A 24,946-nucleotide genomic window follows, 5' to 3' on the forward strand; every position below is an offset into this window, starting at 1 on the left:
GCCCAAATATAGTGCTCAATTTGTGCTACTGAGTGCCCCCAAAGTGTGTGTGTGTGTGTGTGTTTAGAGTTGGAATGCCTAGATGAAACAAAAGTAGCAAAATGATAATTATTGAAACTAGGTGATGGGTACATGGGGGTTCATTATAACACTCTCTATTATGTGTATGTTTGAAAACCTCTAGAATAAAAGAAGCTATTTTGTATCTCAAATAACTTAGAAATAAAAATCATATGCCCTGAAAACATCAAATTACTCAAAGTGACTCTAATGATGACAAATATGCATGTGAAAAAATTAAATGAAGCTTTTTCATAAAATGCCATTAGAAATAAGAACTAAATTAGATCATATACATTAATATCATTTTAATTTTCTCTATACAACTAAATTAACACAATTATAAATAAACATTTATCTATTATATCTTTATCCCTAAAATTTTATATTTTCAAATTGGCCAGAATTTTAAAATTTTTTCTTGCATTCGAGGTTATATTGCAATTTTAATCTGGCAGTATCTTGTTATGTGAAGTTAACCTGTGCATTTAAACACAGCCTTAGTCATCTTATTTTACTACAAAGGAAATACACACACCACTATAACAGAATCTAAAATAAATCCCAAATCTACTATTTCCTAATTTAGTGCTTTTTCCAATAGCATCAAGCTGCTTCTTCTAATAAGGATGTACTCAAATTGAAACCCTGTACATAGTTGGAGCCAAAACTCTGAAGCAGAGCTGGCTTCCAACATTCATATTTCTTTGGGGTGAGGACAGGATTGCACACAGCCAGCCCATCTTTACTGGCAGATCTTCCTGGAATACCATTCCAGTGTCACTCCCTGTCACCAAATATTTTCCAACTTCTCCTTTCTTAGACAGTAACTTCAGTACTTCCTTCCTCCTATTTAAGGCCAGGTTGAAACCCACCTATCTAGTCACTGCAATATTTCACAGAATTGGATCAAAGTGACATAGACTTGAATGCTGGTTCCACAACCACATGCCTTCAAAAGACTGTGTCTCATATTCCTCATTTATAAACTGGAGACAAAAAATACGTTGCGGAGTCATACAAGTATGAGCGCTCATTGATAAATGTACGTAGAGGGTCCGGTTGTGGTTGTACCCAACGCCCACACCTCTCAGCTGCGCTCTAATTATAGACTGTGCTATATTTATGTCTATATTATCATTTCCTTTAGTTTTTAAACGCCTATGCTTTATATTTGTCCTCCTCAGAGGATATAGTGTACAAATATCTACTAGCTGCATACAGGTTTTCCTCACCATCAAAAATTAGAACTTTCCTAGTTGGTATGACTTGGTAAGTTATGTTTGGGTTTGGAAGTGCTGTTACCATTAACTAATGTGGAAAACTTTTGAGGGTTTCCAGATCCAAAAAAAGCCTATCAAATGATATCAGGTAGGAACATTCTACTTTCCTATAGTGGAGGAAAACGGTTGGCTTATTTTCCCAACTCCAACAAGCATACTATGTACTATTTACTAAACAGTGTAATATTTATTGAGCACTTTCGATGTTAGAAGCACTGCGCTGAGCTCTTTCCCTTTGTTATGTCACTTCCACTCCCTTGGTGTCCCCACAGCACATAGCACAGGAAGACCAGTGTGGAGGGGACGTGGAACAGGTTGTAAGGCCTACATCCTGGGTTCAGTCTCTGCTCTGTTACTGTGTATGTCACTTTGAGCAAGTCACTTAAGTCCTCTGTGCCTCAGTTTCTTCATCTGTACTTCATAAAGTTGTTTTAAAGATCAGATATTAAATATAGAACATTCAATAAACATAAGGTGCAGTGAGCTCAATAACTATTGAGTAAATCTAGAAAATGTTCAGGAATATCCATATGAGTGAACTATTTCATAAATTAATCTATTCCAAGCATTAGACCAGAAAGGGTCAAGATAAAGTCTCCATCTTGCCCTCATGCAACTTGCCTTTTAGATGGATAGACAACAATTGTATAATTTAAGATGATGGCTAATTGCTAGGAAGAAAATAAAATTAGCACGATGTGGCTGGCTAGGCCTGAGGAAGGGGACACCTAGTTTGAGTAGTCAGGAAAGCGTCAGAGAAAATGACATTTAACTGTGGAAGTAAAAGGAAAGCAGCTGCCAGATACATGATGACCTGAGAAAAAAGGGGGAATGAAAGAGAATCACCATTTCAGAATAAAGACCCTGAAAGAGAATCAGGGAAAGGCACAGCAGGACAGATGGAGGCAAGACCTCTACTAGGGCCAGAGGGTGAAGAGCCCTGGAGAAGACTGGACTTTTTTTTTTTTCCAGGATTTATTTATTTATGCATACAAGAGCTGGGGTGCAGGCCAGAGGTGTGGGGGGTGAGAGGATTCACCAGAGACAGAGTGGGGAACAGAACAGGCGGACTGATTGAAACACACTGCTAAGGGGAGCAGCGGGCAAGACAGGAGAGGTCTGCTGTGCCATGTGGGTTGCTCCCTGGCTGGGGATCTAACTCATGCTGCAGTAGCTGTGGACTGCTTCATAGAGCTGATGCTTAACCCCTTGTGCCACCAAGGGGGCCTGAGAAGACTGGCTTTTATGCTAATGCCAATGGGAAGAAACCCCTGAATAAGTTTGCGCAAGGTGATTGGTAGCATCTCCCTCTTAGAGCTAATCAGACCATTATGGCTGTACGATTCCCCGTCAATGTCTGTTTCTTAGTCTCTATCGCACAAACCACCTTGCCCAAGTTGTCTTCTCAAGACAACAAATGAGATGAGCCGCCTGTGCTCGAAGCCATCTGCTGGAGAAGGCTGCCATCTGCTGGGAGAAAGCACAATTAAAAAGCTATTTGTGCCGGAGGGTGAAAGGAGAACCCCTAAACTGCTGTTTCCACTGCACACGGAAGGAAAGTAAGCAGTTAGCAACATAATAAAGGACGAAATGGCAAAGCAAACTATTCCCCACCTCCTCCTCTGTCCTGAATTCTTAAGGAGTCCACATTTGAGCTAGTCAGCACTAGTCCTTGGTTGTACTAAATGGGGTATCGCTGCTTTGAAGAAAAGGCCAGGAGCACCTCTCGGAACACATCTAGGAGCCATGGGAGAAGGGGGAAGAGAGGCAAGCTGGAGCTTGAGAGAAACAGGAACTGTGTTATTGGGAGTAAGTGTTACTCCCAAGGTGACGGAGCTTTGAGAAGAGAAATGCCTCGTGAACATTTCAGCAGGTTTTGCTCTGTATTAGATGGGATGTTCCCGTTAAGATATTCAGTAAGACATACGTTACTTTTCAGAGCTCTCTGAAGGAAAATCCACGCTTGTTTTAGGCATACTATTGTTTGAAGACTCGTCTTAAAGCCACCCAGTTCCATATGGGCTTGACTGTGTAAACAAATACTGGCTATCCTATGACCTAAGTTAAGCGACATGATCTGGTGCTATTGTTCGTTCTTGCACAGCCCCCTGGTCTGTGCTCCCCACTGCCTTAGCCCTCAGGGTCACTTGAGCAAGAGATGAAAGATGGGAAGAGGGATATGCTTGAGGGTGAGAAGGCAAAAGTAGGAAGATGACAAGTCTTCCCTTCTGGCTAAAAAACAATGACAAAACCACTAACAACCCACCTCCTGGGACTTCTATTACGTCAAACTAGAGGGAAAAAAGATCAAGTCCCCAAACTAACTATTAAGGGGTGCCTTCTCTTACACCCCTAAATCTGTATTTTTGTGGCATTTTTCCTCTACTTTCAAATCTATTTTCCATGTTCCTTTTCACCAAGAGGTATTACATTAGTAGCGGCACATGGGAGTAATAGGGCATGAGGAGGCTGTTTTATTTTTTTTTTAACATGAGAAAATGTGTGTTTATAAGGAGAATTACACTGTCAAGTAAAAAGAGAATAATAATACAGTGTATATTACCCTCTGAGTAAGAAAGGGGGAACACATACACAAGCACAAGCTTGTACAATATTTTCTTGTATTTCTATAAAGATACATGGAAACTGGGGCCTCGCTGGTGGCGCAGGGATTAAGACACAACCTATGAAGCTATCCACAGCCACTGAAGCATGAGTTCAATCCCCAGCCAGGAGGGTGACCGACATGGAGCAATAGACCTTTCCTGTCTTACCCGCTGCTCCCCTCAGCAGTGTATTTAATAGATTCACCTGTTCTGCTCCCCACTCTGTCTCTAGTGAATCCTCTCACCCCCCCCCCCATACCTCTGGCCTGTATTCCAGTTCTTGTATGCATAAATAAATAAATCTTTAAAAAAAGATACATGGAAACTAATAAAACTAATAACTAATAAGAGTGCTGACCTGTCAAAGGGGAGAGGAGGGGAGGGTCGGCAAGAAATATGTCCTTGTAATATTTTTATATTATTTTGGGAAGACTAAGAGAATAACAAGATTGAGGATATTGAGAATATATTGAGAATAACAAGATTGATTTAAAACGGACCTCTGTTTTAAAGTATACTACATTTGAGATGCCTGTGATTGATCAAAATGGAGAGATCCAGTGGGTATCTAATATATAAGTGTGGGAACTCAAGAGCAAGTGGAATTGGAATAATCAAGTTAGCAGGTGGCAGCATGGAGAGACTATTGAAAGCCACAATTTTAGGTAGGACTGTGTAGGGGGGAAAATGTACAAAAGGAAAAAGGGTCAGCTGGAGCACTTCAGAGGTCAGGGAAAAGAGAGGGCTCAGCAAATGAGATATTAACCTGGGAGACTGTGATGTCACAAAGGGCAAGAGAAGGAGTGACGTTTCAAAATGGGAGTGGCCATTTGTATTAAATGTTGGTAAGAGAGCAAACCTACTGCTGCTACTGGTAATGTCTACAGAGCACTTATCAAGTACCATAATTTGTTCTGAAGGCTTTACAGGCTGTCAGACATTTTACCTCCTTAACAATCCTAATATAGAGAAGGCACCATTGCAATTGGTAGCAGAGGCTAAGGGAAAAGCTCTTTCATCCAACAATAACTGCTAAATCCTGACTTGTTCCAGGCATTGCTTGAGGCACTGAGGATGAAACAGTGGAAAAGAAAAAGTTTCCGCCCTCTGGGAGCTTAATATAAATAATAAACAAATAGATACAGACTTAAGGAAATGATGGGGCCAAAGCGTGTTCCTGACAGAGTGATAGGTACACTGTCATAAAGAAAGAACAAGTATTTGACGGTGTCCCAGCAGAGCCACATGCAAGTGAAATAATCTTAAAGTGGGAGGGCCAAGGAGGTCCATGAGGCTGGAGAGCAGAGCAAGTGGGGAGAGCGATGGGGGACGCAGGCGGGGGCAGCGCATGCAGGGCTTTGTAGGCCTGCAGAGGACTTTAGATTACAAACTACGTGGGATGAGAGTCTCCTCTGGAGAGCTGAGAGCAGGAACACTGCAAATACTTTTTATGATCCCTGTGACTACTATATGAACAATGAACAGGAGCGGCAGTAGAGCATGAGTAGAAGCAAGAGCCAAGCTGGAAGCTATTGCAGTGGACCTAACAAGAGATGACAGTGGTTTCCTATGAGGTTGAAGGCTTAGTTGTTAAGAAATGGTCATGGTCGGGCCTCCCCTGGTGGCGCAGCGGTTGAGCACTGGGCTGCGAAGCTGCCTGCAGCCTCTGCAACACAGGTTCGATCCCTGGCCGCCGGCGAGGGTCCCACATGGCGCGCAGACCTCTCCTGCCGCCCGTTGCTCCCCTCAGCAGTGTACTTCGGTCCTTCTGCCTGCTCTGCTCCCCGCTCTGGCTCTGGTGAATTCTCTCACCCTCCCACGCTTCTGACTGTACCCAGTGCTTGTATAAATAAATAAATAAATAAATCTTTAAAAAAAAAAAAGAAAAGAAAAGAAAAAGAAATGGTCATGGTCATCTGAAATCTGATGCATTTCAGAGTCAAGGTTTGCTAATGGCTTGGAGGCAGGGTGTAAAAGAAAAACAGGTGTCAAGAATGATTCTAAGGCTTTTGGCCCTGAACTCCTGGATGAATGGTGGTGCCATTGGTTGAAATGGGGGGAGAGCAAGTTTGGGTATGGATGTAGGGTTCACTTATGGACATTGTTTACATGCCTACTAGCTATTCGATTAGGAATATTAAATAGGTAATGGTATAAAACTCCAGATTTCAAGGGAGACTTTGAGGCTAGTCTGGAAAGTTACCAGCATACAATAAAAGACATGGAACTGATGACATCACCCAGGGAACAAAGAAAGTTCTAAAAGAACTTGAATGAACTGAGTCATCAGTCACTTCAATCTAGAGGCTGGAAAGAGAAGGAGGATCCAGGAACGGAATCCAAGTCAGGATCAGTGAAGTAGGATGACCATGGAGGCAGTGGTAGGTGAAGTCAAGTAAAGAAAACTTCTAAGAAAGAGGAAGTGAATGTGTTAAAGGCATGAGATAAGGATGAATTAACCACTGACTCTGGCAAGACAGATCAGTGTGACCTACAAGAGCAACTTAGCTAAGCAGAAGAGATGAAAGCTTAACTGAGAACTATGAAGAGAATGGGGAGAGAGGGCGGTGGAAGCAATCACTTAAAGATAACTATTTTGAGGAATTTTTCTCTAAAGAGAAAAGAAACAAGAGCAGTATCCAGAGGGACAAATAACAATAAGGGAGGAGTCTTGTTTTTAAAGATATTGCTACTTGTTCATGTGCTAATGAGATTGACCAGTGGAGAGCACAACGATGCAGGAGAGGGAAGCTAATTATATGAGCAAGGAACTTAAAGTTAGATGGATGATATCCAATATACAGGTTGAGAGTAACAAGGACAGTACATTATTAACGGGGGAAAAGCTACTGTATACATGTACAGGTGCTAGCAGATTCCATGTTAGAAAATGAATTGGGAAATATAGTATGATGGTCAAGCAGCACTTGAGAACCTGCTCGAAGTTTGAGATCAATTAGCACAGTTGCCTGTCTCTGATCATTACATGTTTTTCAAGTGCAAGCAAGAATGGGATTTAAATAAGCATGAATGAAGGAGAGATAGGCAAGAGAGCTAAGAAAATCTTCAAGGGAATGATTCCATTAGTGGTCATGGACTATGCGATGAGTAGAGAGACAGAAGGACATAGATGGTGATAGGTAAGGAAAAGTTAGCAGCATCAGTAGATGAGTGTCCCTTTGAAGCTGAAGCTTTGAGAAGAGGGGGTGCAAGGAGTGAGTGCTTAGAGATTAGAGTGCTTTAAAAAGTCTGTAAATGGTACAGCAATTGATGTTATCAAAGGTTAGGGTAGTGAGTACCTAAGCTAGGGTGAAGAACAGGATCATGACAAGTGAGGTCAAAGAACTGAGAAGCCAAGTGGATCATCCATTTGGATAATGAAATCTGCAGACATGAAGACAAGGTTGGTGACAGAAAGACAATAAACCGGGCTTCAGTGGAATAAAGGGGAAAAAGGCTTAAGTATGTGGGTTAAGGAGGGAATGATAGGGTGAAAATGGAGTTATTCCTGAGTCCAGACAACACTTTATAGACAAATCTTCAGTGAAGAACAGAAATATTGTGGTGCATGTTTGGAGAAGAGGGATCTGAAGACGATACGGGCTCAAAGATTATTTCAAGATGGAAGATTCGAGAGTATATGTGTCTCATACTGGGGCAGGTTTCATTAGGATGGGGAAACGGCTGATGTGGGAGAGGGAGGATATAACTTCAAGAACAAAGTTCTTCAGAACAATAGTGAGATACAAAGCACAAGTAGAGGATTCTGTTTTTCATAGAGGAGGTACTTATTCTTCCCTGAAATATGAACAAGAATCCATGGGTACAAATTTGCACAAGGCAATAGAATAGCAGAAAGAAAATATGGGAGTCCATGACTGACTGTTTCTATTTTCCCAATAAAATATGAGATAGTGTTCAGCTGTTTGGAGGCCTCAGGTGTGAAGTTTGGAGGACGGTAGAGAAGGCATTTAGTCATCTCAGAAATTGAGAGAATTAACTTAGCAGGAGGAAAAAAAAAAGCGGCCTTGCTAGACAGTGTTGAATGTCCTATTGGGATTCGTAGCTCTGAAACGGAAATAAAAGTGGTCAATATGATTGGGTAATTTTGTTCAAAAAGAACCAGCCGCTCGGATGTGGGCAGGTGGGTGAGTGGGTTCAAGCAACATTGGGGTTTTTCCAGGAAAAGTATGATGAATAGCCAAAAAGGCAATGGGTGGTGGAAGATGTTGCAAAAGAATAACTGAAATGATAGACCTTTCTAGAATGGAAGCTGATGAAGAGGCGTTAGGGAGAACAGAAAGTTTAAAAAGTGGTCAGCCACGGGTTAAGAGCCCAATGTGGACCAAGCGCTGTTTTGGGTTGGGTCATCAATGTGAGGTCATAAGAAAGCTGGTGTGGTCAGAGCAAAGGTTTATATAAAAGTCCTGTCAGCCCTGTTACCTGTGAACTTTGTGAGGACCCAGCACAACAGTGAGTGCTCAGCAGTATGCTCTGAAAGCTCCTCCATGAGTGCTTTTGTTATAGCTTTAGCAGTGTAATAGCAAGTATTAAGGGCTACCACGTGCCAAACACTGACAAAACCACCCTCCCTTCAGGGACCCCTCTTTTTAGTTGCAAAGTAAGATAATAATGATAAAATCTTCAGTGCTATAGGAGACTTAATCATCAGAGTGGCAGTCCAGAGGAATGCAATGACTAAAGGGCTTCAAAAAGAAGCGGCAATGGATAGTCAAGGACAACTAGGAGGTCATCTGGTGGATTTCCCATGACAGTCCCTTGCGGTCCAATGACAGGACTGCAAAGCAGCAGTATTGACACGGTCAGCTTCCTTTAAAACATGGGTGAAGTTTTGCGTGCAAGCCTTCACCTACAACCCCCCCCCCCCCCCCCCCGCCCCGGGCAGTTCTAGATGGGTCAGGGAGTCTCAGTGCCTTGGAGGGGCCCCAACACCTACCGCTCAGGGAAGCTAGTGGAATCCGTGGCGGAAAGCTGGTCATCACAGATGTGGCGACCTCCGCAGTGGCGCCGGGTTGCAACTGGACTTCTAGGGTCTTGGGGGGCCGGCGGGAGCGAGCATGGGGCCTGCGGGGCTTGCGGGGCTCGTCAGGGAGGCAGCTGGGCTTGCTGGGCGCAAGAGGCTCAAAGGGAGCACGGAGATCGAGATCGAGGGCCTCGTTGTGCTCGCTGGAGTGCTGGGGTGCGCTGAGCTCTTGGGACTCAGAGTAGTCCTGGGACTCATCGGGTCTGCAGGACTCAGGGTAGTCCTGGGACCCACTGGGCTCCTGGGACGCGCGGGACTCGTCCGGCTCTGGGAACTCATCTTGCTGGTCCGACTCGGGTTCTTCGAGCTCCTCACACTCCTCCAGCTTGTCTGCTTCGAGGATCCTGTGTACTAGGGACTCCTGGACGCTTTTAGAGTAACCGCCTTGCTCTGCCGCGGTGTCACGCTCCTCGGACACTGCGGACGAAGCCGAAAACTCCTGGCTCTCCATCGGTGCCTGGACGCTCCCGGGCGCGCGGCGCCGGCGTCTCTGCGGGCTGCGGGGAGCTGCGCGCGCTCTGCGCGGTGGGCGGGGGGCGCTCGCTGCCCCGCCCCAGACCGCTGGGCCGGACCCCGCGGCCACCGGAGGACCCCAACACCCCTTAACCTCCCTCCAGCCGCATGTTCTCGGGTTGCCAAGGGGACGCGCGGCCGCACGGGCCCTCAGCGCCCCAGCTCCGGTGGCGCGAAGCCAGAGGCGCGGCGGCCGGGAAAGTGCCGGACTCCTGACCTGTGTGGAGGGCGAGGACGCTCGCGTGCCCTCGGTTACGGGGACCCTGGGGGAGAACAACCGGCTTCCAGTCTAGTTATAGCGCCCGCCATATCGAAGAGCCAGGTCTCCGTGAGGGTTCAGAGGGTCCTTGGCACCCTAGGTCTTTGTCATTCTCTTTTTTTAGATTTTTTTTTTATTATGTATTTAATCAAGAACTGGGGTACAGGCCAGATGTGCGGGAGGGTGAGCGGATTCACCAGAGACACAGCGGGAACAGAACAGGCAGACTGATGAAATACACTGCTGAGGGGAGCAGCAAGCAGACAGGAGAGGTCTGCTGCGCCATGTGGGTATCTCCCTGAGAGGCCGGGAATCGAACCCGCGCTGCAGAGGCTGTGGACAGCGTCACAGCACCGCGCTCAACCGCCTGCGCCACCAGGGGAGGCCCTAGTCTTTTTCTCTTAATCGTGCTGGGAGGGATGCCGAGATCCACACTATTCGGAGCCCCTCCTTCACTAGGATTGACTTCTATTAGTTCCAGTAGCAAATGCCCAGCAATAGGAATGAATGTTGTGGGAGGAGGCGCCACCCAGCCTGACTTTTGGTCCTCACTTAATAGTCAAAAAAATCTCCGTTGTTTGTTTGTTTGTTTGTTTTTGACTTTATCTGCATATGATGTTCTACACACAGTCACAAAGAAATACTGGTGGATTAAAAGTACTTTCTGCTACAACTGGGCTTCTTATTACAGGGCACTATGGCTAATGAAGAGAGCTAAGAATCGTATCTATAGATCCTACAATTATCTTGTGAACAGCACAACTTCTGAGGACAATGTATTCGTGTACACACGTGTGCATTGTATGTGCCTCCCCAGCTAGAAGCAAGTTCCTTAATGACAAGAGATATTGTCTGTCCTCGTGTATTCTCAGTGCTCAGCACCGTGAGTGACTGTGGGAATCTGTCTTTTCTGTTGCTTTCCTACCTAGCATCCCATCCCTGTTCTTATATTAGAACCCATTCCATAGTTTAAGGGGGCTAATCCTGCTCCCCATGCCAGGACTGGGTAATATGACTACAAGGGTTGGTTCAGTAATAACTATGTGACCCCAATAGAGTCATCCAGTACCCAACCACTGTTGTGTGGGACAACACTGCACTGACAAATGGGAGCCGTGGAGTAGGCTGCAAAATGCAAGATGCTGCTGAAGAGCAAGATCCTGGCCCTTTTTGTTGACACAGGTAATTGGTTGAAAGGAGATTAAAGAAAGGGGAAGGGTGTAGAAGATCAGGGATTGTGAGTCTGCCCTCCAGGCACTTCTTATCTACTTGATGATACACCCTAATCCCCAGCCATGGTTCTAATCTTATCAATAAGGCGGTCCACTGATCAGCTTCTGGGGTCCCTTGTCATACATTAGTCCTCAGCCCCCCCAGGCCTTCCCAGTCATACCTCGTGATGTATAAGTTGGGAGTATGTGTTATCCATCGGTCCTCAGCCCCCTGGGCATTCCAGACATACCTTTTGAGGTACATGTTATGCATGGGTCCTCAGCCCCCCACCCCGCCCCCCACCCAGGGCATTCCGGACATACCTCTTGATGCACAACCTTCCCAGTGTGGTCCAGCTTTATGCTCTTGTTTGATTTGAAGGGCTGAAGGGTTGGGCTCCTGTTCCTAACTGGCCGGGCCATTTTGACCTTGTTTAGGTGTCAAAATGGCAGCCAAATAGGCTGCCTAGGAGTAGCAGACCCACAACTCATGATGTAACAGGGTGGTCCCCAGGAAAGGGGGAGGTTCCCTGCCCCACCCAAGGGAGGGTGGAGCTGAGCAGGAAGAGGAGAAGCTGAAGAAGGGACTAAGGAAGGAAGCAGGATGGAGCCAGGAGACCTGGAGGAGGCGCGTGGAGCCTAGAGACACGTAAAGAAACTGCGCTTGTCTTTTGGTCGTGGACTGGGTGACACAGATGTGGGTGAGACCCGTGGGGAGGTGACCATGGCAGCTTTTATCTTGATGTTGATTTTGCTCTTTTCCTTCCGGACTTGTCCGGTTGTTTGTGACCCTTTGCTGTGGGTCCCCACTGGAAGATGCTTTAGACTTGTAGCAGGCTTTGGGGCCTTGTTCTGGGCCGATCCCATATGGATGGACTTTTACCCACAAGGGGACGGGTAACTTTGGGTGCTTCATTTAGAAACTAGACTCTTTGCCTTACCTGTATTGTTTCCTAGTTTTATTAAAGTTCCTTCCCATTAAAGTCTCCTATGTTTTGTGTTGATGCGGCGGATGGCAGAACCCATGTAGAATAGGCAGGTTTGCGGGGTTTGGGCTGCCCCTCTCCCTGTCCTACAACAATGAGATCTACTGGATGGCTTTGTTATTTATATTTTTATATTGAGGTGATGTTGATTTACAACACTGTATATGGGGGAATATAGTCACACCTCCTCAGTTGTGTGTCACCACACCACAGCCACCATCAAAACACTCATAATCTTTAAGCTATTGGGCTTCCTTTCCCCTTAGTTCCCATGCGCAACCTTCCTACCCCTCTAGTAACTTCAGTTCTGCAGTCAAATTTCTAAGGTTTGTTTTGGTTTAATTTGGTCATTTCCCTTGCCTTGTTTCTTTATATTCCACATATGAGTGACATCATCCAGTATTTGCCTTTTCTCCTTGACTTATTTCACTTAGCATAATCCCCTCCAGTTCCTGTTATCAGCTTTAAAAGAGAGGGTACAATGGAAAAGAGTATGGAAGTTACTCAAAGATTAAAAATGGATCTCTCTTATGGCCCAATAATTCCACTCTTAGTTATCTACCCAAAGAATACAAAATACTGATTTGAAAGGAAACTTGTACTCCCATGTTCATTGCAACACCATTTACTATAGGCAAGCTATGGAAGTAAACTAAATGCCGAAAAACAGAGGAGTGGATCAAGAAGATATGGTTTATATACATAATGGAATGTTACTGAGCAATCAAAAAAGATAAACTGATGCCCTTTGGGACAACATGAATGGAGCTGGAGGGCATTATGCTAAGTGAAATGTTGTATGGAGAAAGAAAAATACTGAATGGTGCCACTTATATGTGGAATATAGAGAAAACAAATGAAAGATCAGATAAAGACAAGCTGAAAAACTAACCCTTAAAAGCTATAGAACTGAAGCTATGAGAATGGGAGGGGCAGGGGTGAGAAAAAATTGGGGAGAAAGCACAGTGGACTATAGTAGTGGATTCTGAGTGCTTTTGGTGGTGGGTACGCTACAGTAACTACACCTGAAGAGGGGGGATCCTGTACTTCAAAATACCAATAACAATGGAAACCAGTGTTGACTCAATAATAAACAAACAGAGGGTCCACTTTACTTTGGGGTCATGAGCTATGTGAATCTTGGGAGGCAGGCCCTTGCAGAGGCGATCTGAGAATTAAGCCAAGCACAAGTTATCAGTATCAAGAGATGGAAAGACAGCCTTATTATCTTGGATAAACCAGATTTTCAGTATAGTGAACCCCCCAAATTGAATTTTCTTTCACACACAAGTGAAGTTGAATTTCCGTCATTTTTAACTAAGAGTTCTGACAAATTTCCTGGCATGAAGATGTTGACTAAACGAGTAAATGAAAAGAGATGGGCGCTCTAAGAGTGCTAAGTCTATAGTTGCTGAGCCTGGAAGGTTGGCAAGAGAGGCCAGATTGCGCTAAATTTTCCAAGGTAAATCTCGCTACCCCCTGAGTCCTGATAGGAAGACAGCTAGCCAGCCAGCTTTTTTGATGACATGCCATCCCATCTTGGCTGTATGCCATTTCCTTTGGAACTCCTGCGACTTGCATGTCCCTTGCAAGCCAGAGAGCACATCAAGTCCCGGTTTCAATCATTCCCAGCATCAAGCAATGACCACCATGTTTGGCACTCGATAATTGTTCACTGAAGGGAAAACTCTAGCCAAACGCTAGTTGTCAAAATGCAGAATCTAAAATCCAAAATCAGGTGGTGATAAAAATAAGGCTCAGCAAGGAAGAAAAGAGATATCATGCCCTATCTGAAAGCTTCTGGCACACCTCTGAAAGAGGCATCAAGAAATTATGAATGCCTCTGACCATGCTAGAAAACATGAGATACCACATAGAGGCAAAGTTTAGGGCTGGAAGTAGACTGCATTTGATGGAGTCATTTTCCAGAGTGATACGTAAGAAGGTCACAAAATGGTTCAGTAATTTGCCCAGGGCCCAGTTCATGGAAATCCTTGGGAACAGAGGTTGAAATCCTGAATCACTGTGTGATCCAGTCTCACAGACTTCCTGATCTCTCAGCATTCACAGAATTGAAGAGAGTTAGGGCCTTGTTCTGGATCAGGCTTTGACTTAAGACACCGTGGTGGCTGGTTTGCTCTTCTATCCAGGCCACTAAAACTGTCTCCACCTCAGCAGCAAGGCCGCTTCCCTTTCTTGTCATTCATGTGTTCACTGGAGTAGCACTTGTAACTCCTTCAAGAACTTTTCCTTTGCAACACAACTTGGTTAACTGGCTCGAATGGTTTAGCTTTCAGCCTATCTCCACCTTCACCATGCCTTCCTTACTAAGCGTAGTCAATTATAGCTTTCTTTTTTTTTAAAAAAAAAGATTTGTTTATTTTTGCATATAAGAACTAGGGTACAGGCCAGAGGTGTGTGTGTCTGGGGGTGAGAGGATTCATCAGAGACAGAATAGGGAACGGAACAGGAAGATTGACTGAAATACACTGCTGAGGGGAGCAGCAGGCAAGACAGGAGAGGTCTGCTGCACCACGTGGGTTAGCTTCCTGGCCGGGGATCAAACTCATGCTGCAGTGGCTGCAGACAGCTTCATAGTGCTGCCTTGAGCCACCAGGGAGGCCCCTTCTAGCTTTTGATTTAAAGTGAGAGATGTGAGACTATTTCACCTAAACATTTAAAAGGCCCCTGTAGGGTTATGAATTGGCCTAATTACAGTATGGTTGGGTCTTAGGGCATAAGGAGGCCTGAGGAAAGGGAGAGAAATGGCGGAGTGGCTGATCAGAAGAGCCACTAAAAAACAAACATTTATCAAATTCACTGACTTATATGGGCACTCAAGAGCAATTGCAGTAATGACACCAAAAATCACCGATCATAGGTCACTATCACAGATATAATACTAATGAAAAAGTTCTAAAAGCTGAGAATTACCAACACGTTGCTGAGAGGCATGAAATGAGCACATGTTGTTGGGAAAATGGTGCCAACAAACTTGGTGAACACGGAATTGACACAAACCTTCAATTTGTAAAAAATGCACTATCTTTGAAGTGCCATCACACGAAGCACAGTGAAGTGACACTGTACATAAAAGCACATAAAAAGAGCAAAATGTCAAGAATTTGAAAAACAAATCCCCACCATATTCCATGTCTAACCAGCTCCTAAAAGAGAAGACTTTGCTGAATCTTTCTGAATGCTGTTCATTTGTATTTCTATGTCAGTTTGATAGTGTTTGCTTTTCTGACTGTCCTATCCAATTTTTCTTTCCCTACAGAGTTAAATGGATCCATCTGAAGGATAGACACCTGGGTTTTTACTTGAAAAGGCATTTATTAAAATATTTTAATGTAAATCTCAGTTTTTCTTATTGAAAAACTACATTGATGGGGCAAATGCATGCTAATGTTCACTTTATCTTTGTTGACTAAAAACCCCTAAATACATTGTTTTACCAATGTTACCAATTTTTTTTTTTTACAGTTCAAAACCTAAATAAAAGATGCTCTTAACCAGTTAACATTATGTTTGTGTATATGTGGTACATTGAAAAAATGGAAAATGGCTTATTTTTTATTTGAAAGTGGAAACCATTGTTTCCAAGCCTGGTCCTGCACACCCCCATGTTGGTGACGCTTAGCTGGCCAGCCCGCACAGTGCGCGTGGCGCTGCACGCTGTATATCCGCAGCCAAATGTGCAATCAGGTCTTTGGCATCTTGCATGGTGGAGGGTATCTCTGAGCCGTTCTCAGTCACTTGGGTTCCAAACAGGAACATCTTCCTGTCATTTCCCACCTCAGATAATGCCAAAGCCTCATGGATATCTGTAATGTGATAGGCAGTTTCAAGATCCTTCACCCGAAATGGAAAAAGAAGAGAAAAGAACTGAGTTATTTTATGATCCTTTTGAATATTTTTATTCTCATTTGTTGCGTTCAATGACCCCACCTCCAATTGAGTAAAAGTGACCACATGATTAAAATCCTAGTGGTTGTTTGAATAGGAAGATTTTCATCAGTATTATATGAGCATTCTCTGAGTCACCATCAAAAAAATATTTTCTGGAAAGAAGTTAAGTCAATATAACACCTTAATCAATTTTCTAAACAGTGTAGTGTATCTGCTTTTAATTTTATCATTTGTTTCCTTTTTATTTTCCCCAAAGCTATTTTCAATAGTCAATTACTTTTAGTTTATCTTTAACAACAAAAATTTGATTCATAATTGGTTTTTGTCCATAAAGTATTTTACTGATGATAGCATTTGACAGTGTGTGGGTTTTTTGGGTGACAATTATTTCTACTGATCAAATTTTTGGGATTCTACTCCTCAAGGAATTCATAACCAGTAGATCTAATAACTACACATTGAATTGATTATATGGCATGCTGTTGAATATCTAGCTATTAAAGTAGGCATTTTTAGTCTTAATAAAACTAGTGAGCACAATTTACATTTGCAGATTTTTACCTGTTTGTTTGCAAACACAACCAGAGGAAGGATTGGATTTGTTTCGATTAGTTGATGAAGGTGTTTTTTGGCTTCAGGTAATCTGTTGTGATCTGCTGAATCCACCACAAAGATCAGTAGCAATCCCCTGGACAGGTACATCTCCCAATAGGGACGAAAAGGTTCACTACCACCAACTACAGCGAATAACAGAGAAAAAAGACACACAAAACCATGAAGCATCAACTCAGGGAGCAGGAAGATAATAACACTTTTCTGTTTGCTTGTCTGTCATAACTTCCACTCCAGTTTCAGCTCATATGTTGTTTTTATTTTTCTTTTCTTTGGGGGAAAGAATGGATTGGGGCAGGTAGCCTGGAAGATTTTCTTACCACCTGCAAGTATATCCGGGCACTGAGTGTGCACACTGAATTAAAGAAACTGAGTATGGTCACCGTCCCTGTGAAATTTGATGTCTAGTGGGGAAGACTGATCATAATGAAAAAAAAAAAACTGAATGTTAAAAACCTTACAGAGGAAGCAAATAGAAAATGGGGGAACATACTTAGAAGAAATGACTCGAACATACTTAGAAGAAATGACTTCAAGCAAATACTTGAAGTTTGGGAGTTAAGCATCAAGTGAAGGACTAGGAAAGGGCAGTAGAAACTATTTTTGAGGGGAAGCACCCCCAAGAAGAACCTTTAAAAAGAGAAAGAAGAGCAGACGGGCTGGAGTAAAATGAGAAGGTTAAAGAGGCAGTTGATAAAGGGTCGCATACGCTAAGACAAAGACTTCAGGTTTTATTTCAAGTATGAGATTGCTACTGAGTTTTAAGTTAGTAATATTTGTGCTAACATATTTTTCATAGCTGGATGAAAGAAAAAATGAAAAAGTGACTGCAGTAATCTAAGAGATGATGGAGGGTCTGACTTACAGAGGGGAAGTGGGAAAGGATGTCATCGATGATTGTGAGAGATGTTCTAGATGTAGAAAAATTCAGAGCCTTACTTGTACACTCCAGATGCGGATACAAAAGGAGGAATCTAGGGTGACTCCGTGTTTCCTGTCTTGAATGAATTAATGAATGAGGAGCCATTTACTGACCAAAGAAACAGATGTGGAGGTAGACCAAGCACTTTGTTTTGATCATGTTAGGTCTGACATGTCAGGTGACATTTAGATACATTTGGGTTGGATAGATACATCTGAAAGTCAGCAGAATAAAGATGGTATTTAATGCCAAGAGGATAGTTGAAACCATGCAAGGAGAGTGTGAACAGACACAACTCTGGGAAAAGCAGTGTTTAGAGACGGTGACTCCAGAATTATTATGGAGGAAGGGCTTCTGGGCCATCATTTGGTTATAAAAGGAAGCGGGGCTTACTACAATTGTCTTTAAGAGAAGGAAGCACACACTATTCACTTTAATTTCATGCCTATTTGAGACAGTATGAGAGGAGGGAAGCTGATGTAAGAGGGGGTGCCAAAACCTTCCTCTCAACTTACTTTTATCACCACCGCAAAAAGGAGAAGAAAAAAAGAGCAAAATGAGATTTACCCGCCCAGTGCACACCAGTACTGAACTCCACATGTGTTCTCTGTTCTCAGACTAGGAAAAGTTGACCCAGTGTTACTTTATACTCGGAACCAGTGCTATTAACATTATGCTTGGCCTAGGAAAGTTAACATTCTGTCTGCTGTTAACGTTCTGTCTGGCAAAGCAAAATTCAACTATCCCATAACTAATGAGACAGAGGCTTACTCTCCAGGAACTTCATCTGGCTGTCTTCGGTGTGGATGCACACTTCATTGAAACCTTGGGTGGGTGCCACGCTGTGCTGGACTTTGTTTAAAGCTAGTGAGTGGAGGACACTGGTCTTTCCTGCTCCATCCAGACCCAACACTAGGATCTGCTTATCTTTACCCTGTGAAATAAAAGACAAATCAATAAACCTAGGTTATGGAGGCTTTGTTTTCCTGACTCCTGGCAGTGTGTCTACCAGTGGTGGGAGCCATTAACATTTGTGGAATTATATATATATAATTATATATAATATATATTATATATATTAAAGATTTATTTATTTATACAAGCACTGGGTACAGTCAGAAGCGCGGGAGGGTGAGAGAATTCACCAGAGCCAGAGCGGGGAGCAGAACAGGCAGAAGGACCCAAATACACTGCTGAGGGGAGCAGCAGGCAAGGCAGGAGAGGTCTGCGTTCCTTGTGGGACCCTCACGAGGTTGGGGGGTGGGGGGGTGGGGGGATGGCCGGGGATCGAACCTGGTGCTGCAGAGGCTGCGGGCAGCTTTGCAGCCCAGCGCTCAACTGCTGCGCCACCAGGGGAGGCCCACATTTGTGGAATTATAAACCACACTACACAATTTTATAAAACATTTAATAGACTTGGAACAAACTTTACCAATTGGTTTGTATTTATAATTAGTCATTAATTATGTGAAGTTAATCATACAACCCCCCTTCTCCATTCCTGGTTTTTCTATGGAATATATACTTTATGTTGAGATATCAGGATTTATGGGAGGTGCCACAGGTCAGAGCAACAATTTTCAGATTTCACTTTTTTTTTTTTTATAGAGGCATGTTTTCTTTCTTTCTTTCTTTCTTTGTTTATACATGCACTGGGTACAGTCAGAAGCGCGGGAGGGTGAGAGAATTCACCAGAGCCAGAGCGGGGAGCAGAGCAGGCAGAAGGACCGAAGTACACTGCTGAGGGGAGCAGCGGGCGGCAGGAGAGGTCTGCGCGCCATGCGGGACCCTCCTCCGGTGGCCGGGAAGCAGCTGGGGATCGAACCGGCGCCGCAGAGGCCGCAGGCAGCTTCGCAACCCAGCGCTCAACCACTGCACCACCGGGGAGGCCCTTCAGATTTCACTTTGTTTCGTGGGTTCATGTTCATTGGGGATTGCACCAAAATTCCTTTTGCTGTTTGGGGTCTTGGAACCTCCAGGATTCAGGTATTGACTGTATCACTCAATTAAACCGTAACCTCTAATTAAACCATATTATTAATCTGTCGTGTCTTCCAAATTGGACCACTAGTCTAAAAGATTTTAGGGAAGTTTCCTCTCATACTTTTTAATATAAATATCATGATCAAATGAAAAGTTTAAGGTGATAAAAACTGTTAAACCAGCTCCAATTACAAAAGAGCGTTCATTTTTAAGCCTGATGTTAAAATCTGTTAGATTAGTTGTATACTTCAGAAGGAAGTATCCCATGAACAAGTGAGTCTTAGACATGTTTATGACCAATGATTGCGGGACAAAAGCATGTTGGTGTGAAGACAGAAAGAAAAAGTCCCCCATGCTCAGAAGGATGGTTTCTAGGGTGCAAAGTTTTAATATAAACAGTAATAAGTGAGCAACAATGCAGCCAGCGTGCTCACAGGTATTCAATTCTATTTCCCAAATAGCCTCCTAGAAGTTTCTTATGCACCCAAAACACTAGTCATAATGGCAAGGGTTTAGAAATGACAATAATCTTACACATTTCTGTTTAATCACACCAAAAAATGATCTTAAATAGAATTAGAATGTATGTCCCACCTTTTATTTTTTTAAAAAGGTCTTTGTGAAAGTAAGAAGTTTTAAGCTCTGCTCAAATACACAGACTTGTGTAGACCATATGATTTATAAAATCTGTGTGGTGAATAACAGAATTAGAAAAAGTACAATTGTTTTTGGATTGAATTCTTTTTTTTTTTAAGATTTATTTATTCATTATTTTTTTTTATACAAGCACTGGGTACAGTCAGAAGTGCAGGAGGGTGAGAGAATTCACCAGAGCCAGAGCGGGGAGCAGAGCAGGCAGAAGGGCTAAGTACACTGCTGAGGGGAGCAGCGGGCAGCAGAGGTCTGCGCGCCATGTGGGACCCTCCTGCGGTGGCCAGGGAGCAGCCGGGGATCGAACCGGCGCTGTAGAGTCTGTGGGCAGCTTCGCAACCCAGCGCTCAACCGCTGCGCCACCGGGGAGGCCCTTGGATTGAATTCTTGATGGCTCGTAAAGCAATTGTATTCCCACAGAAGTTTCCTATCTGCAGCCCCACCTCCTACCCCATTCCCTCCCATCTGTATTTTAATTTCATGTCATTCTGAGAGTTTGCATGTAAGGAAGGGGGCACTTGATATAGACTTCATTCATTGGTTTTAAATTGCTTACTTTAAAGCAAGGGGGCACCAACAAAGGGCTGCAGGGTGTTGTGTACCCCTCATATCTTCACCACTGTCCCTACTTTGTATGCCCCCATCCAGTTCATCGATTACAACATGCATTTTTTCATATTTTAACATATCTGAAATGAATATTTTGTAGTCCATGCAAAATATTTATATGTCATATTTTGGTTGGCAGCATTTTCCCCCCTAGTATATCTAAAATAATGGCGTCTTAGATCCTATAAATATTTAAGCAAAAAATGGGTCCCTACTCCCTTTCAAACCGTGTTGCTGTCCTTAAAGTCCATCCAATCCAGAAATTCTGCAGTCATTGATTCTTTACATTTTGCTTACTTTTTCATCTAAAATACATGCTTTCTTATATATTTTAACTTATGCTTATCATCTCTTAAGATGATTGTAAATCAGGACCTCTGGCATGAAACATGATTCTGATCAACAGTGTTCCTTGTCAAAAGTATTCCTTTAACTTACATGTGGATCTGCGAAGTCTGTATTTTACCAGAGATCAGATCTGGTAATAATTCTCATTGTTAGAACCAGAAAGCAGTTCTGAGTTCAAGAATTCCAGGAACACAGAGCCCATTAACTCGATCCAAGCAATGTTTATTCCCACCCCCTCGATTTTAAAATTGTGGTAAATACACACAATTTACCATCTTCACCATTTTAACTGTACAGTGCAATGGCATGAAATACATTTCTATGTTGTGCGACCATCACCACCACCACATCTCATAACAAGTGTCACCTGTGAAAGGGACACGAGTCCTAACACACCAACAACCCCCCCCCCCCGCCCCCGCTTTCCTCGGGCCCTGGCAACGCTCTGCCTCTAGGAGTTGACTAAAAGCCTCCTAGTAGTAGAATCTGGTTACTTCTCTTTTTGTAACTGCAACGTGTGGTGTCTGAGAGACGGTGTGAAAATGTTGTGACCGGTCCTTCTGGGCGCCCGGTGGTCTGCAAACAATGGGAACGGTAACCACAGCGCTCCCAGGAAAGGTTCAGCCGGCCCCAGACAGTTCTGGAACCCCGCCCCTTGCCACGAAGAACGTGCTCAACCGAAAGGCCCAGATCGGGAGCTGCGGGCAGGAGCTGGGGGAGGTTTCCGCGCTGTCGCTGGGGTGCGAGCGAGCCGAGCCCGGGACGGAGGTGGGGTCAGAGGGGGTGTCCCGGCGACCGGGGGGACCAGCATGGCTCCCTCCTCCCTCGGCCCTGGACTGAGGGGGGCTGGGCCGCAGGTCAGGCTCGCTCAGGGGCAGCGGGGAGTGGGTCAGGGGAAGGGGCTTGGCGCGCCCCTTCCTTCCACAGAGGAAAAGCCCGAAAACGCACCCCGATTCCCCCGCCCTCCGACGTGACAGCCGGCGCGGGGGTCTGAACGCCCGTAACGGCCGCGGGGTCCGGCCCCGGGTCTTACCGGCGGCTCCAGCAGGGGCTTCGTCAAGATGTTCTGTTGCTTCTCCTCTTCTTTGCCCTGAAATTGTTCCTTCTCTTTTTTTGTCTCTCGCTCGTTGCTCTTTTCCTCTTTATACTCTTTTTTCTTACTTTTCTCCTCTTTTCCTTTCTCTTTTTCCTTTCCCTTCAGTTTCTCCTTCTCCGCCTCGTTCTTTTTCTCATCCTTTCCCTTTTCCCGAACTTTCTCCGGCTCCTTCCCCTTCTCCCTCCTGTTCAGCCGCCCCCTATCCATCTCCCCGCCCCGCGCTCTCCCCGCCGCCCGCGCGCCCGCGCGCTGGTGCCGCCGCCGGGTCCCGGCAGGTGTGCAGGTGTGCAGGTGTGGCGCCGCGGGGCGCGGGCGGGGCGGCGGGGACGTAGGTCCACGCAGCGCGGGCCACACACGCGCCGCCGCCTTGCGCTCGCGGGCCAGCTCGGACAGAGCCGCGCGGAGTCGCTACATCTGGCGACGCGGCGCGATGGAGTGGAGTGGAGTGGGGAGCCCAGGGGTGCTAGAGGAAGGGAGAGCTTGGGTCGCCGGAGCTGGAAAAGCCGGCGGGTGTGGTAGGGAGAGACCCGCGGAGAAAGGGCCCCCAGGGCCACTTGCTCGGGAGGCGCAGCGGCGCCATCGCCTCTGGCTGGGCAGTGTCCCAGAAGGGCCTTCACGCCCGCCCGAATCACGGCGTCAGATCAACCTCGCGGCACCCCGAGCCCGCCCCACGCACGTGTCTCGGACCTGGGGACGCTTAAGGCGCAGAGTCCGCCTTCTCCCAGCCACAATCGCCAGTGTAGAAAGTGAAGCCACAAGCCTATCTCCAAACCTTCACCCTGACTAAACTCCGCAGGAGTGTGGCGGCCACATCAAAATGCTTAAGGGAAAACCCGAGTAATGTGAATGGCTCGTTAATTTTAAATTCCGGTTGTACTTCTCTTAAAAAAATTAAAAATTCCCTGGAGGCCAGTCAGCCAGCATCAGGGCTACCTGTAATACCGGTTCAAACAAAATAGTTGCCCCCAAAGACCTAGTAAGTAATTAGGCACCCTCGGGGGCTTTGCAAAGGAGCCATAAGGCTTCTTCAACTGGTTGAAAAGTAGATGGATGATTCTTTTTATTTTGTTAAACTGAGTGCTAGTATATTTCACAATCTAACAAAGTTACCTCAATGCAACAAACTGATTTTCCTTCGTGAACCTAAGTTGCAAAACAAACTTGTAATACTAAATGGAGGTTCTGGAAGATTCGGATGATGCAACAGCTTAAGGCTCATGGTTTCAAAGTTGAAAACACTATGCTTAATAACTTAAAAAAAAAAGGCTTGCTCCTCAATTCATTTATCAATTCGTTCATATTCACACATCAACATGAATTTTCAGTGACGCGAAAAACCGGGTTGTCTCAATCCCATTAGTTTTGTGGCTTTGAAGGGAGTCAGGAGACAATTTTAGAAACTCACCTTAAACTATTCTTACATATACTAGTAACCAGGAAGTCCTCCATAAAATGCCAAGACTGAAACACCTTACTCCATAATCACAACAATATTTTTATTTTAAAAGGTGCCAGAGTGAATGGATGTATCCAATTGGGCTTTTTATAAATGTATCACATACATATATATACACACAAAGTATGTATGTCATTGTTAAAGACCCATCCCAAAGAAGAAATAACTACTAGAAAGTAAATGTAATGTTTACAACTTCATTTTACAGTTATTTATTTGAACTGAGGTTTCTGTTGCTTAGTAATGACTGGTAGTAACAATGGCAATTGCAATGACTAAATAGAGAACTGTAAATGTCACTGTCTTGCCTTGGGTCAAAATCTTCAAAGATGGATAATTCTCACAATTCTGTAGCTATCTTAAAAAAAAAATGATTATCTTTCACCACAGAAATCTAATGGACTCCACAATAACAAATATACTAACGATTACTCCTGTAATTGGGTATATATTCAGGAGGAATAAATATGTGATTCTTACCAAAAGACTCTTTCTGAGAGCTCAAAAAGTATTATACCATAATAAATCATTTATATTTTATGAGGGTCTCTTGTTTCAGTGCCACCAGATTATGCTAGAGAGAGGCAGCACCACATTTCTTGCTGTTGTAAAGGAGAAAAGCCTTTTAAAAAACTCTTGAAGGAGTTTCAGTATGTTGTGTCAAACAGTAGCACTTTACTAACAAGGACAGAGTAATATCACAAGGAAATTCTCGTAAGTTTAAATTCAATGCTATCTTGGGCAGCATCAAATGAGTACTCACAAGGGCAACTAGTAATAGTAACTGGGCAATCCCAGTGTGTCTGTCTCATGATTGTTCAATGGGAAAGTGGCCTGAAAGCAAAGAAAAGACCAGAGCAATACTGACACCACAGACTGACTGTAAAATACTTCATCACTTGAGAAGGATAATGGTCATGCTTTTAATTAGTTTCAGAATCTATTTACTGGGCCAAACAGTTAAGTTTTAATACTGGTACTGATTTCCTCTCTATGTAGGAAGTCAATGTTTATGCTCTCTCTCAATAGGAGCCATTCTCTCTTTCTGAATGAGACAGAACAAATTCATTTGCCCTCAGAACGCTGGGTCTTTGAATCTACTATTTGCAATATTTATATATTTGGCTTGAATTTTTTATGGTTCTAAATTAGCATAATGTTTTCATAATCTGAAAATAATATGGGGCCACAAAGGAGTCCTAATTTATATATGTATAGTAATAAAAAATTATATATTGTAGTATCACATGACTGAGAATTTATGGTCAAGTTAATCAAGACATTTAGTTTTTTTGTGGCTGTTCATGTAATAAAGAACAGTAGTGTATTAATAAGGTCCCTTTTTTGAATCACATGACATTTCTAAGCAGATATTTGGAATGCTCAGAAGATTTC

General features: G+C 44.0%; 2 protein-coding genes across 2 annotated transcripts in view; both read right to left on the reverse strand.

Moving 5' to 3' along the window:
* Positions 1-9,444, reverse strand: part of SPMAP2L (sperm microtubule associated protein 2 like) — a gene marked incomplete at its 5' end in the record, with an annotated part of 35,904 nt that extends 26,460 nt beyond the window's left edge. Inside the window, one exon of the mRNA XM_084233007.1 lies at positions 8,907-9,444. Within this exon, the coding sequence (XP_084089133.1) occupies positions 8,907-9,444 (538 nt within the window). The remainder of the gene's footprint in view (positions 1-8,906) is intronic.
* Positions 9,445-15,601: 6,157 nt separating this feature from the next.
* ARL9 (ARF like GTPase 9) lies at positions 15,602-20,926 on the reverse strand (the record flags this gene model as incomplete). The annotated part of the gene is made up of 4 exons (XM_084233008.1): positions 15,602-15,817; positions 16,436-16,611; positions 18,180-18,342; positions 20,879-20,926. The coding sequence occupies 4 exons, from the start codon at positions 20,924-20,926 to the stop codon at positions 15,602-15,604; spliced, it is 603 nt and encodes a 200-aa protein (XP_084089134.1).
* Positions 20,927-24,946: the final 4,020 nt, after the last annotated feature.

The sequence above is a fragment of the Talpa europaea genome (genome assembly GCF_964194135.1).
Source record: "Talpa europaea genome assembly, chromosome: 5".
NCBI lineage: Eukaryota > Metazoa > Chordata > Mammalia > Eulipotyphla > Talpidae > Talpa > Talpa europaea.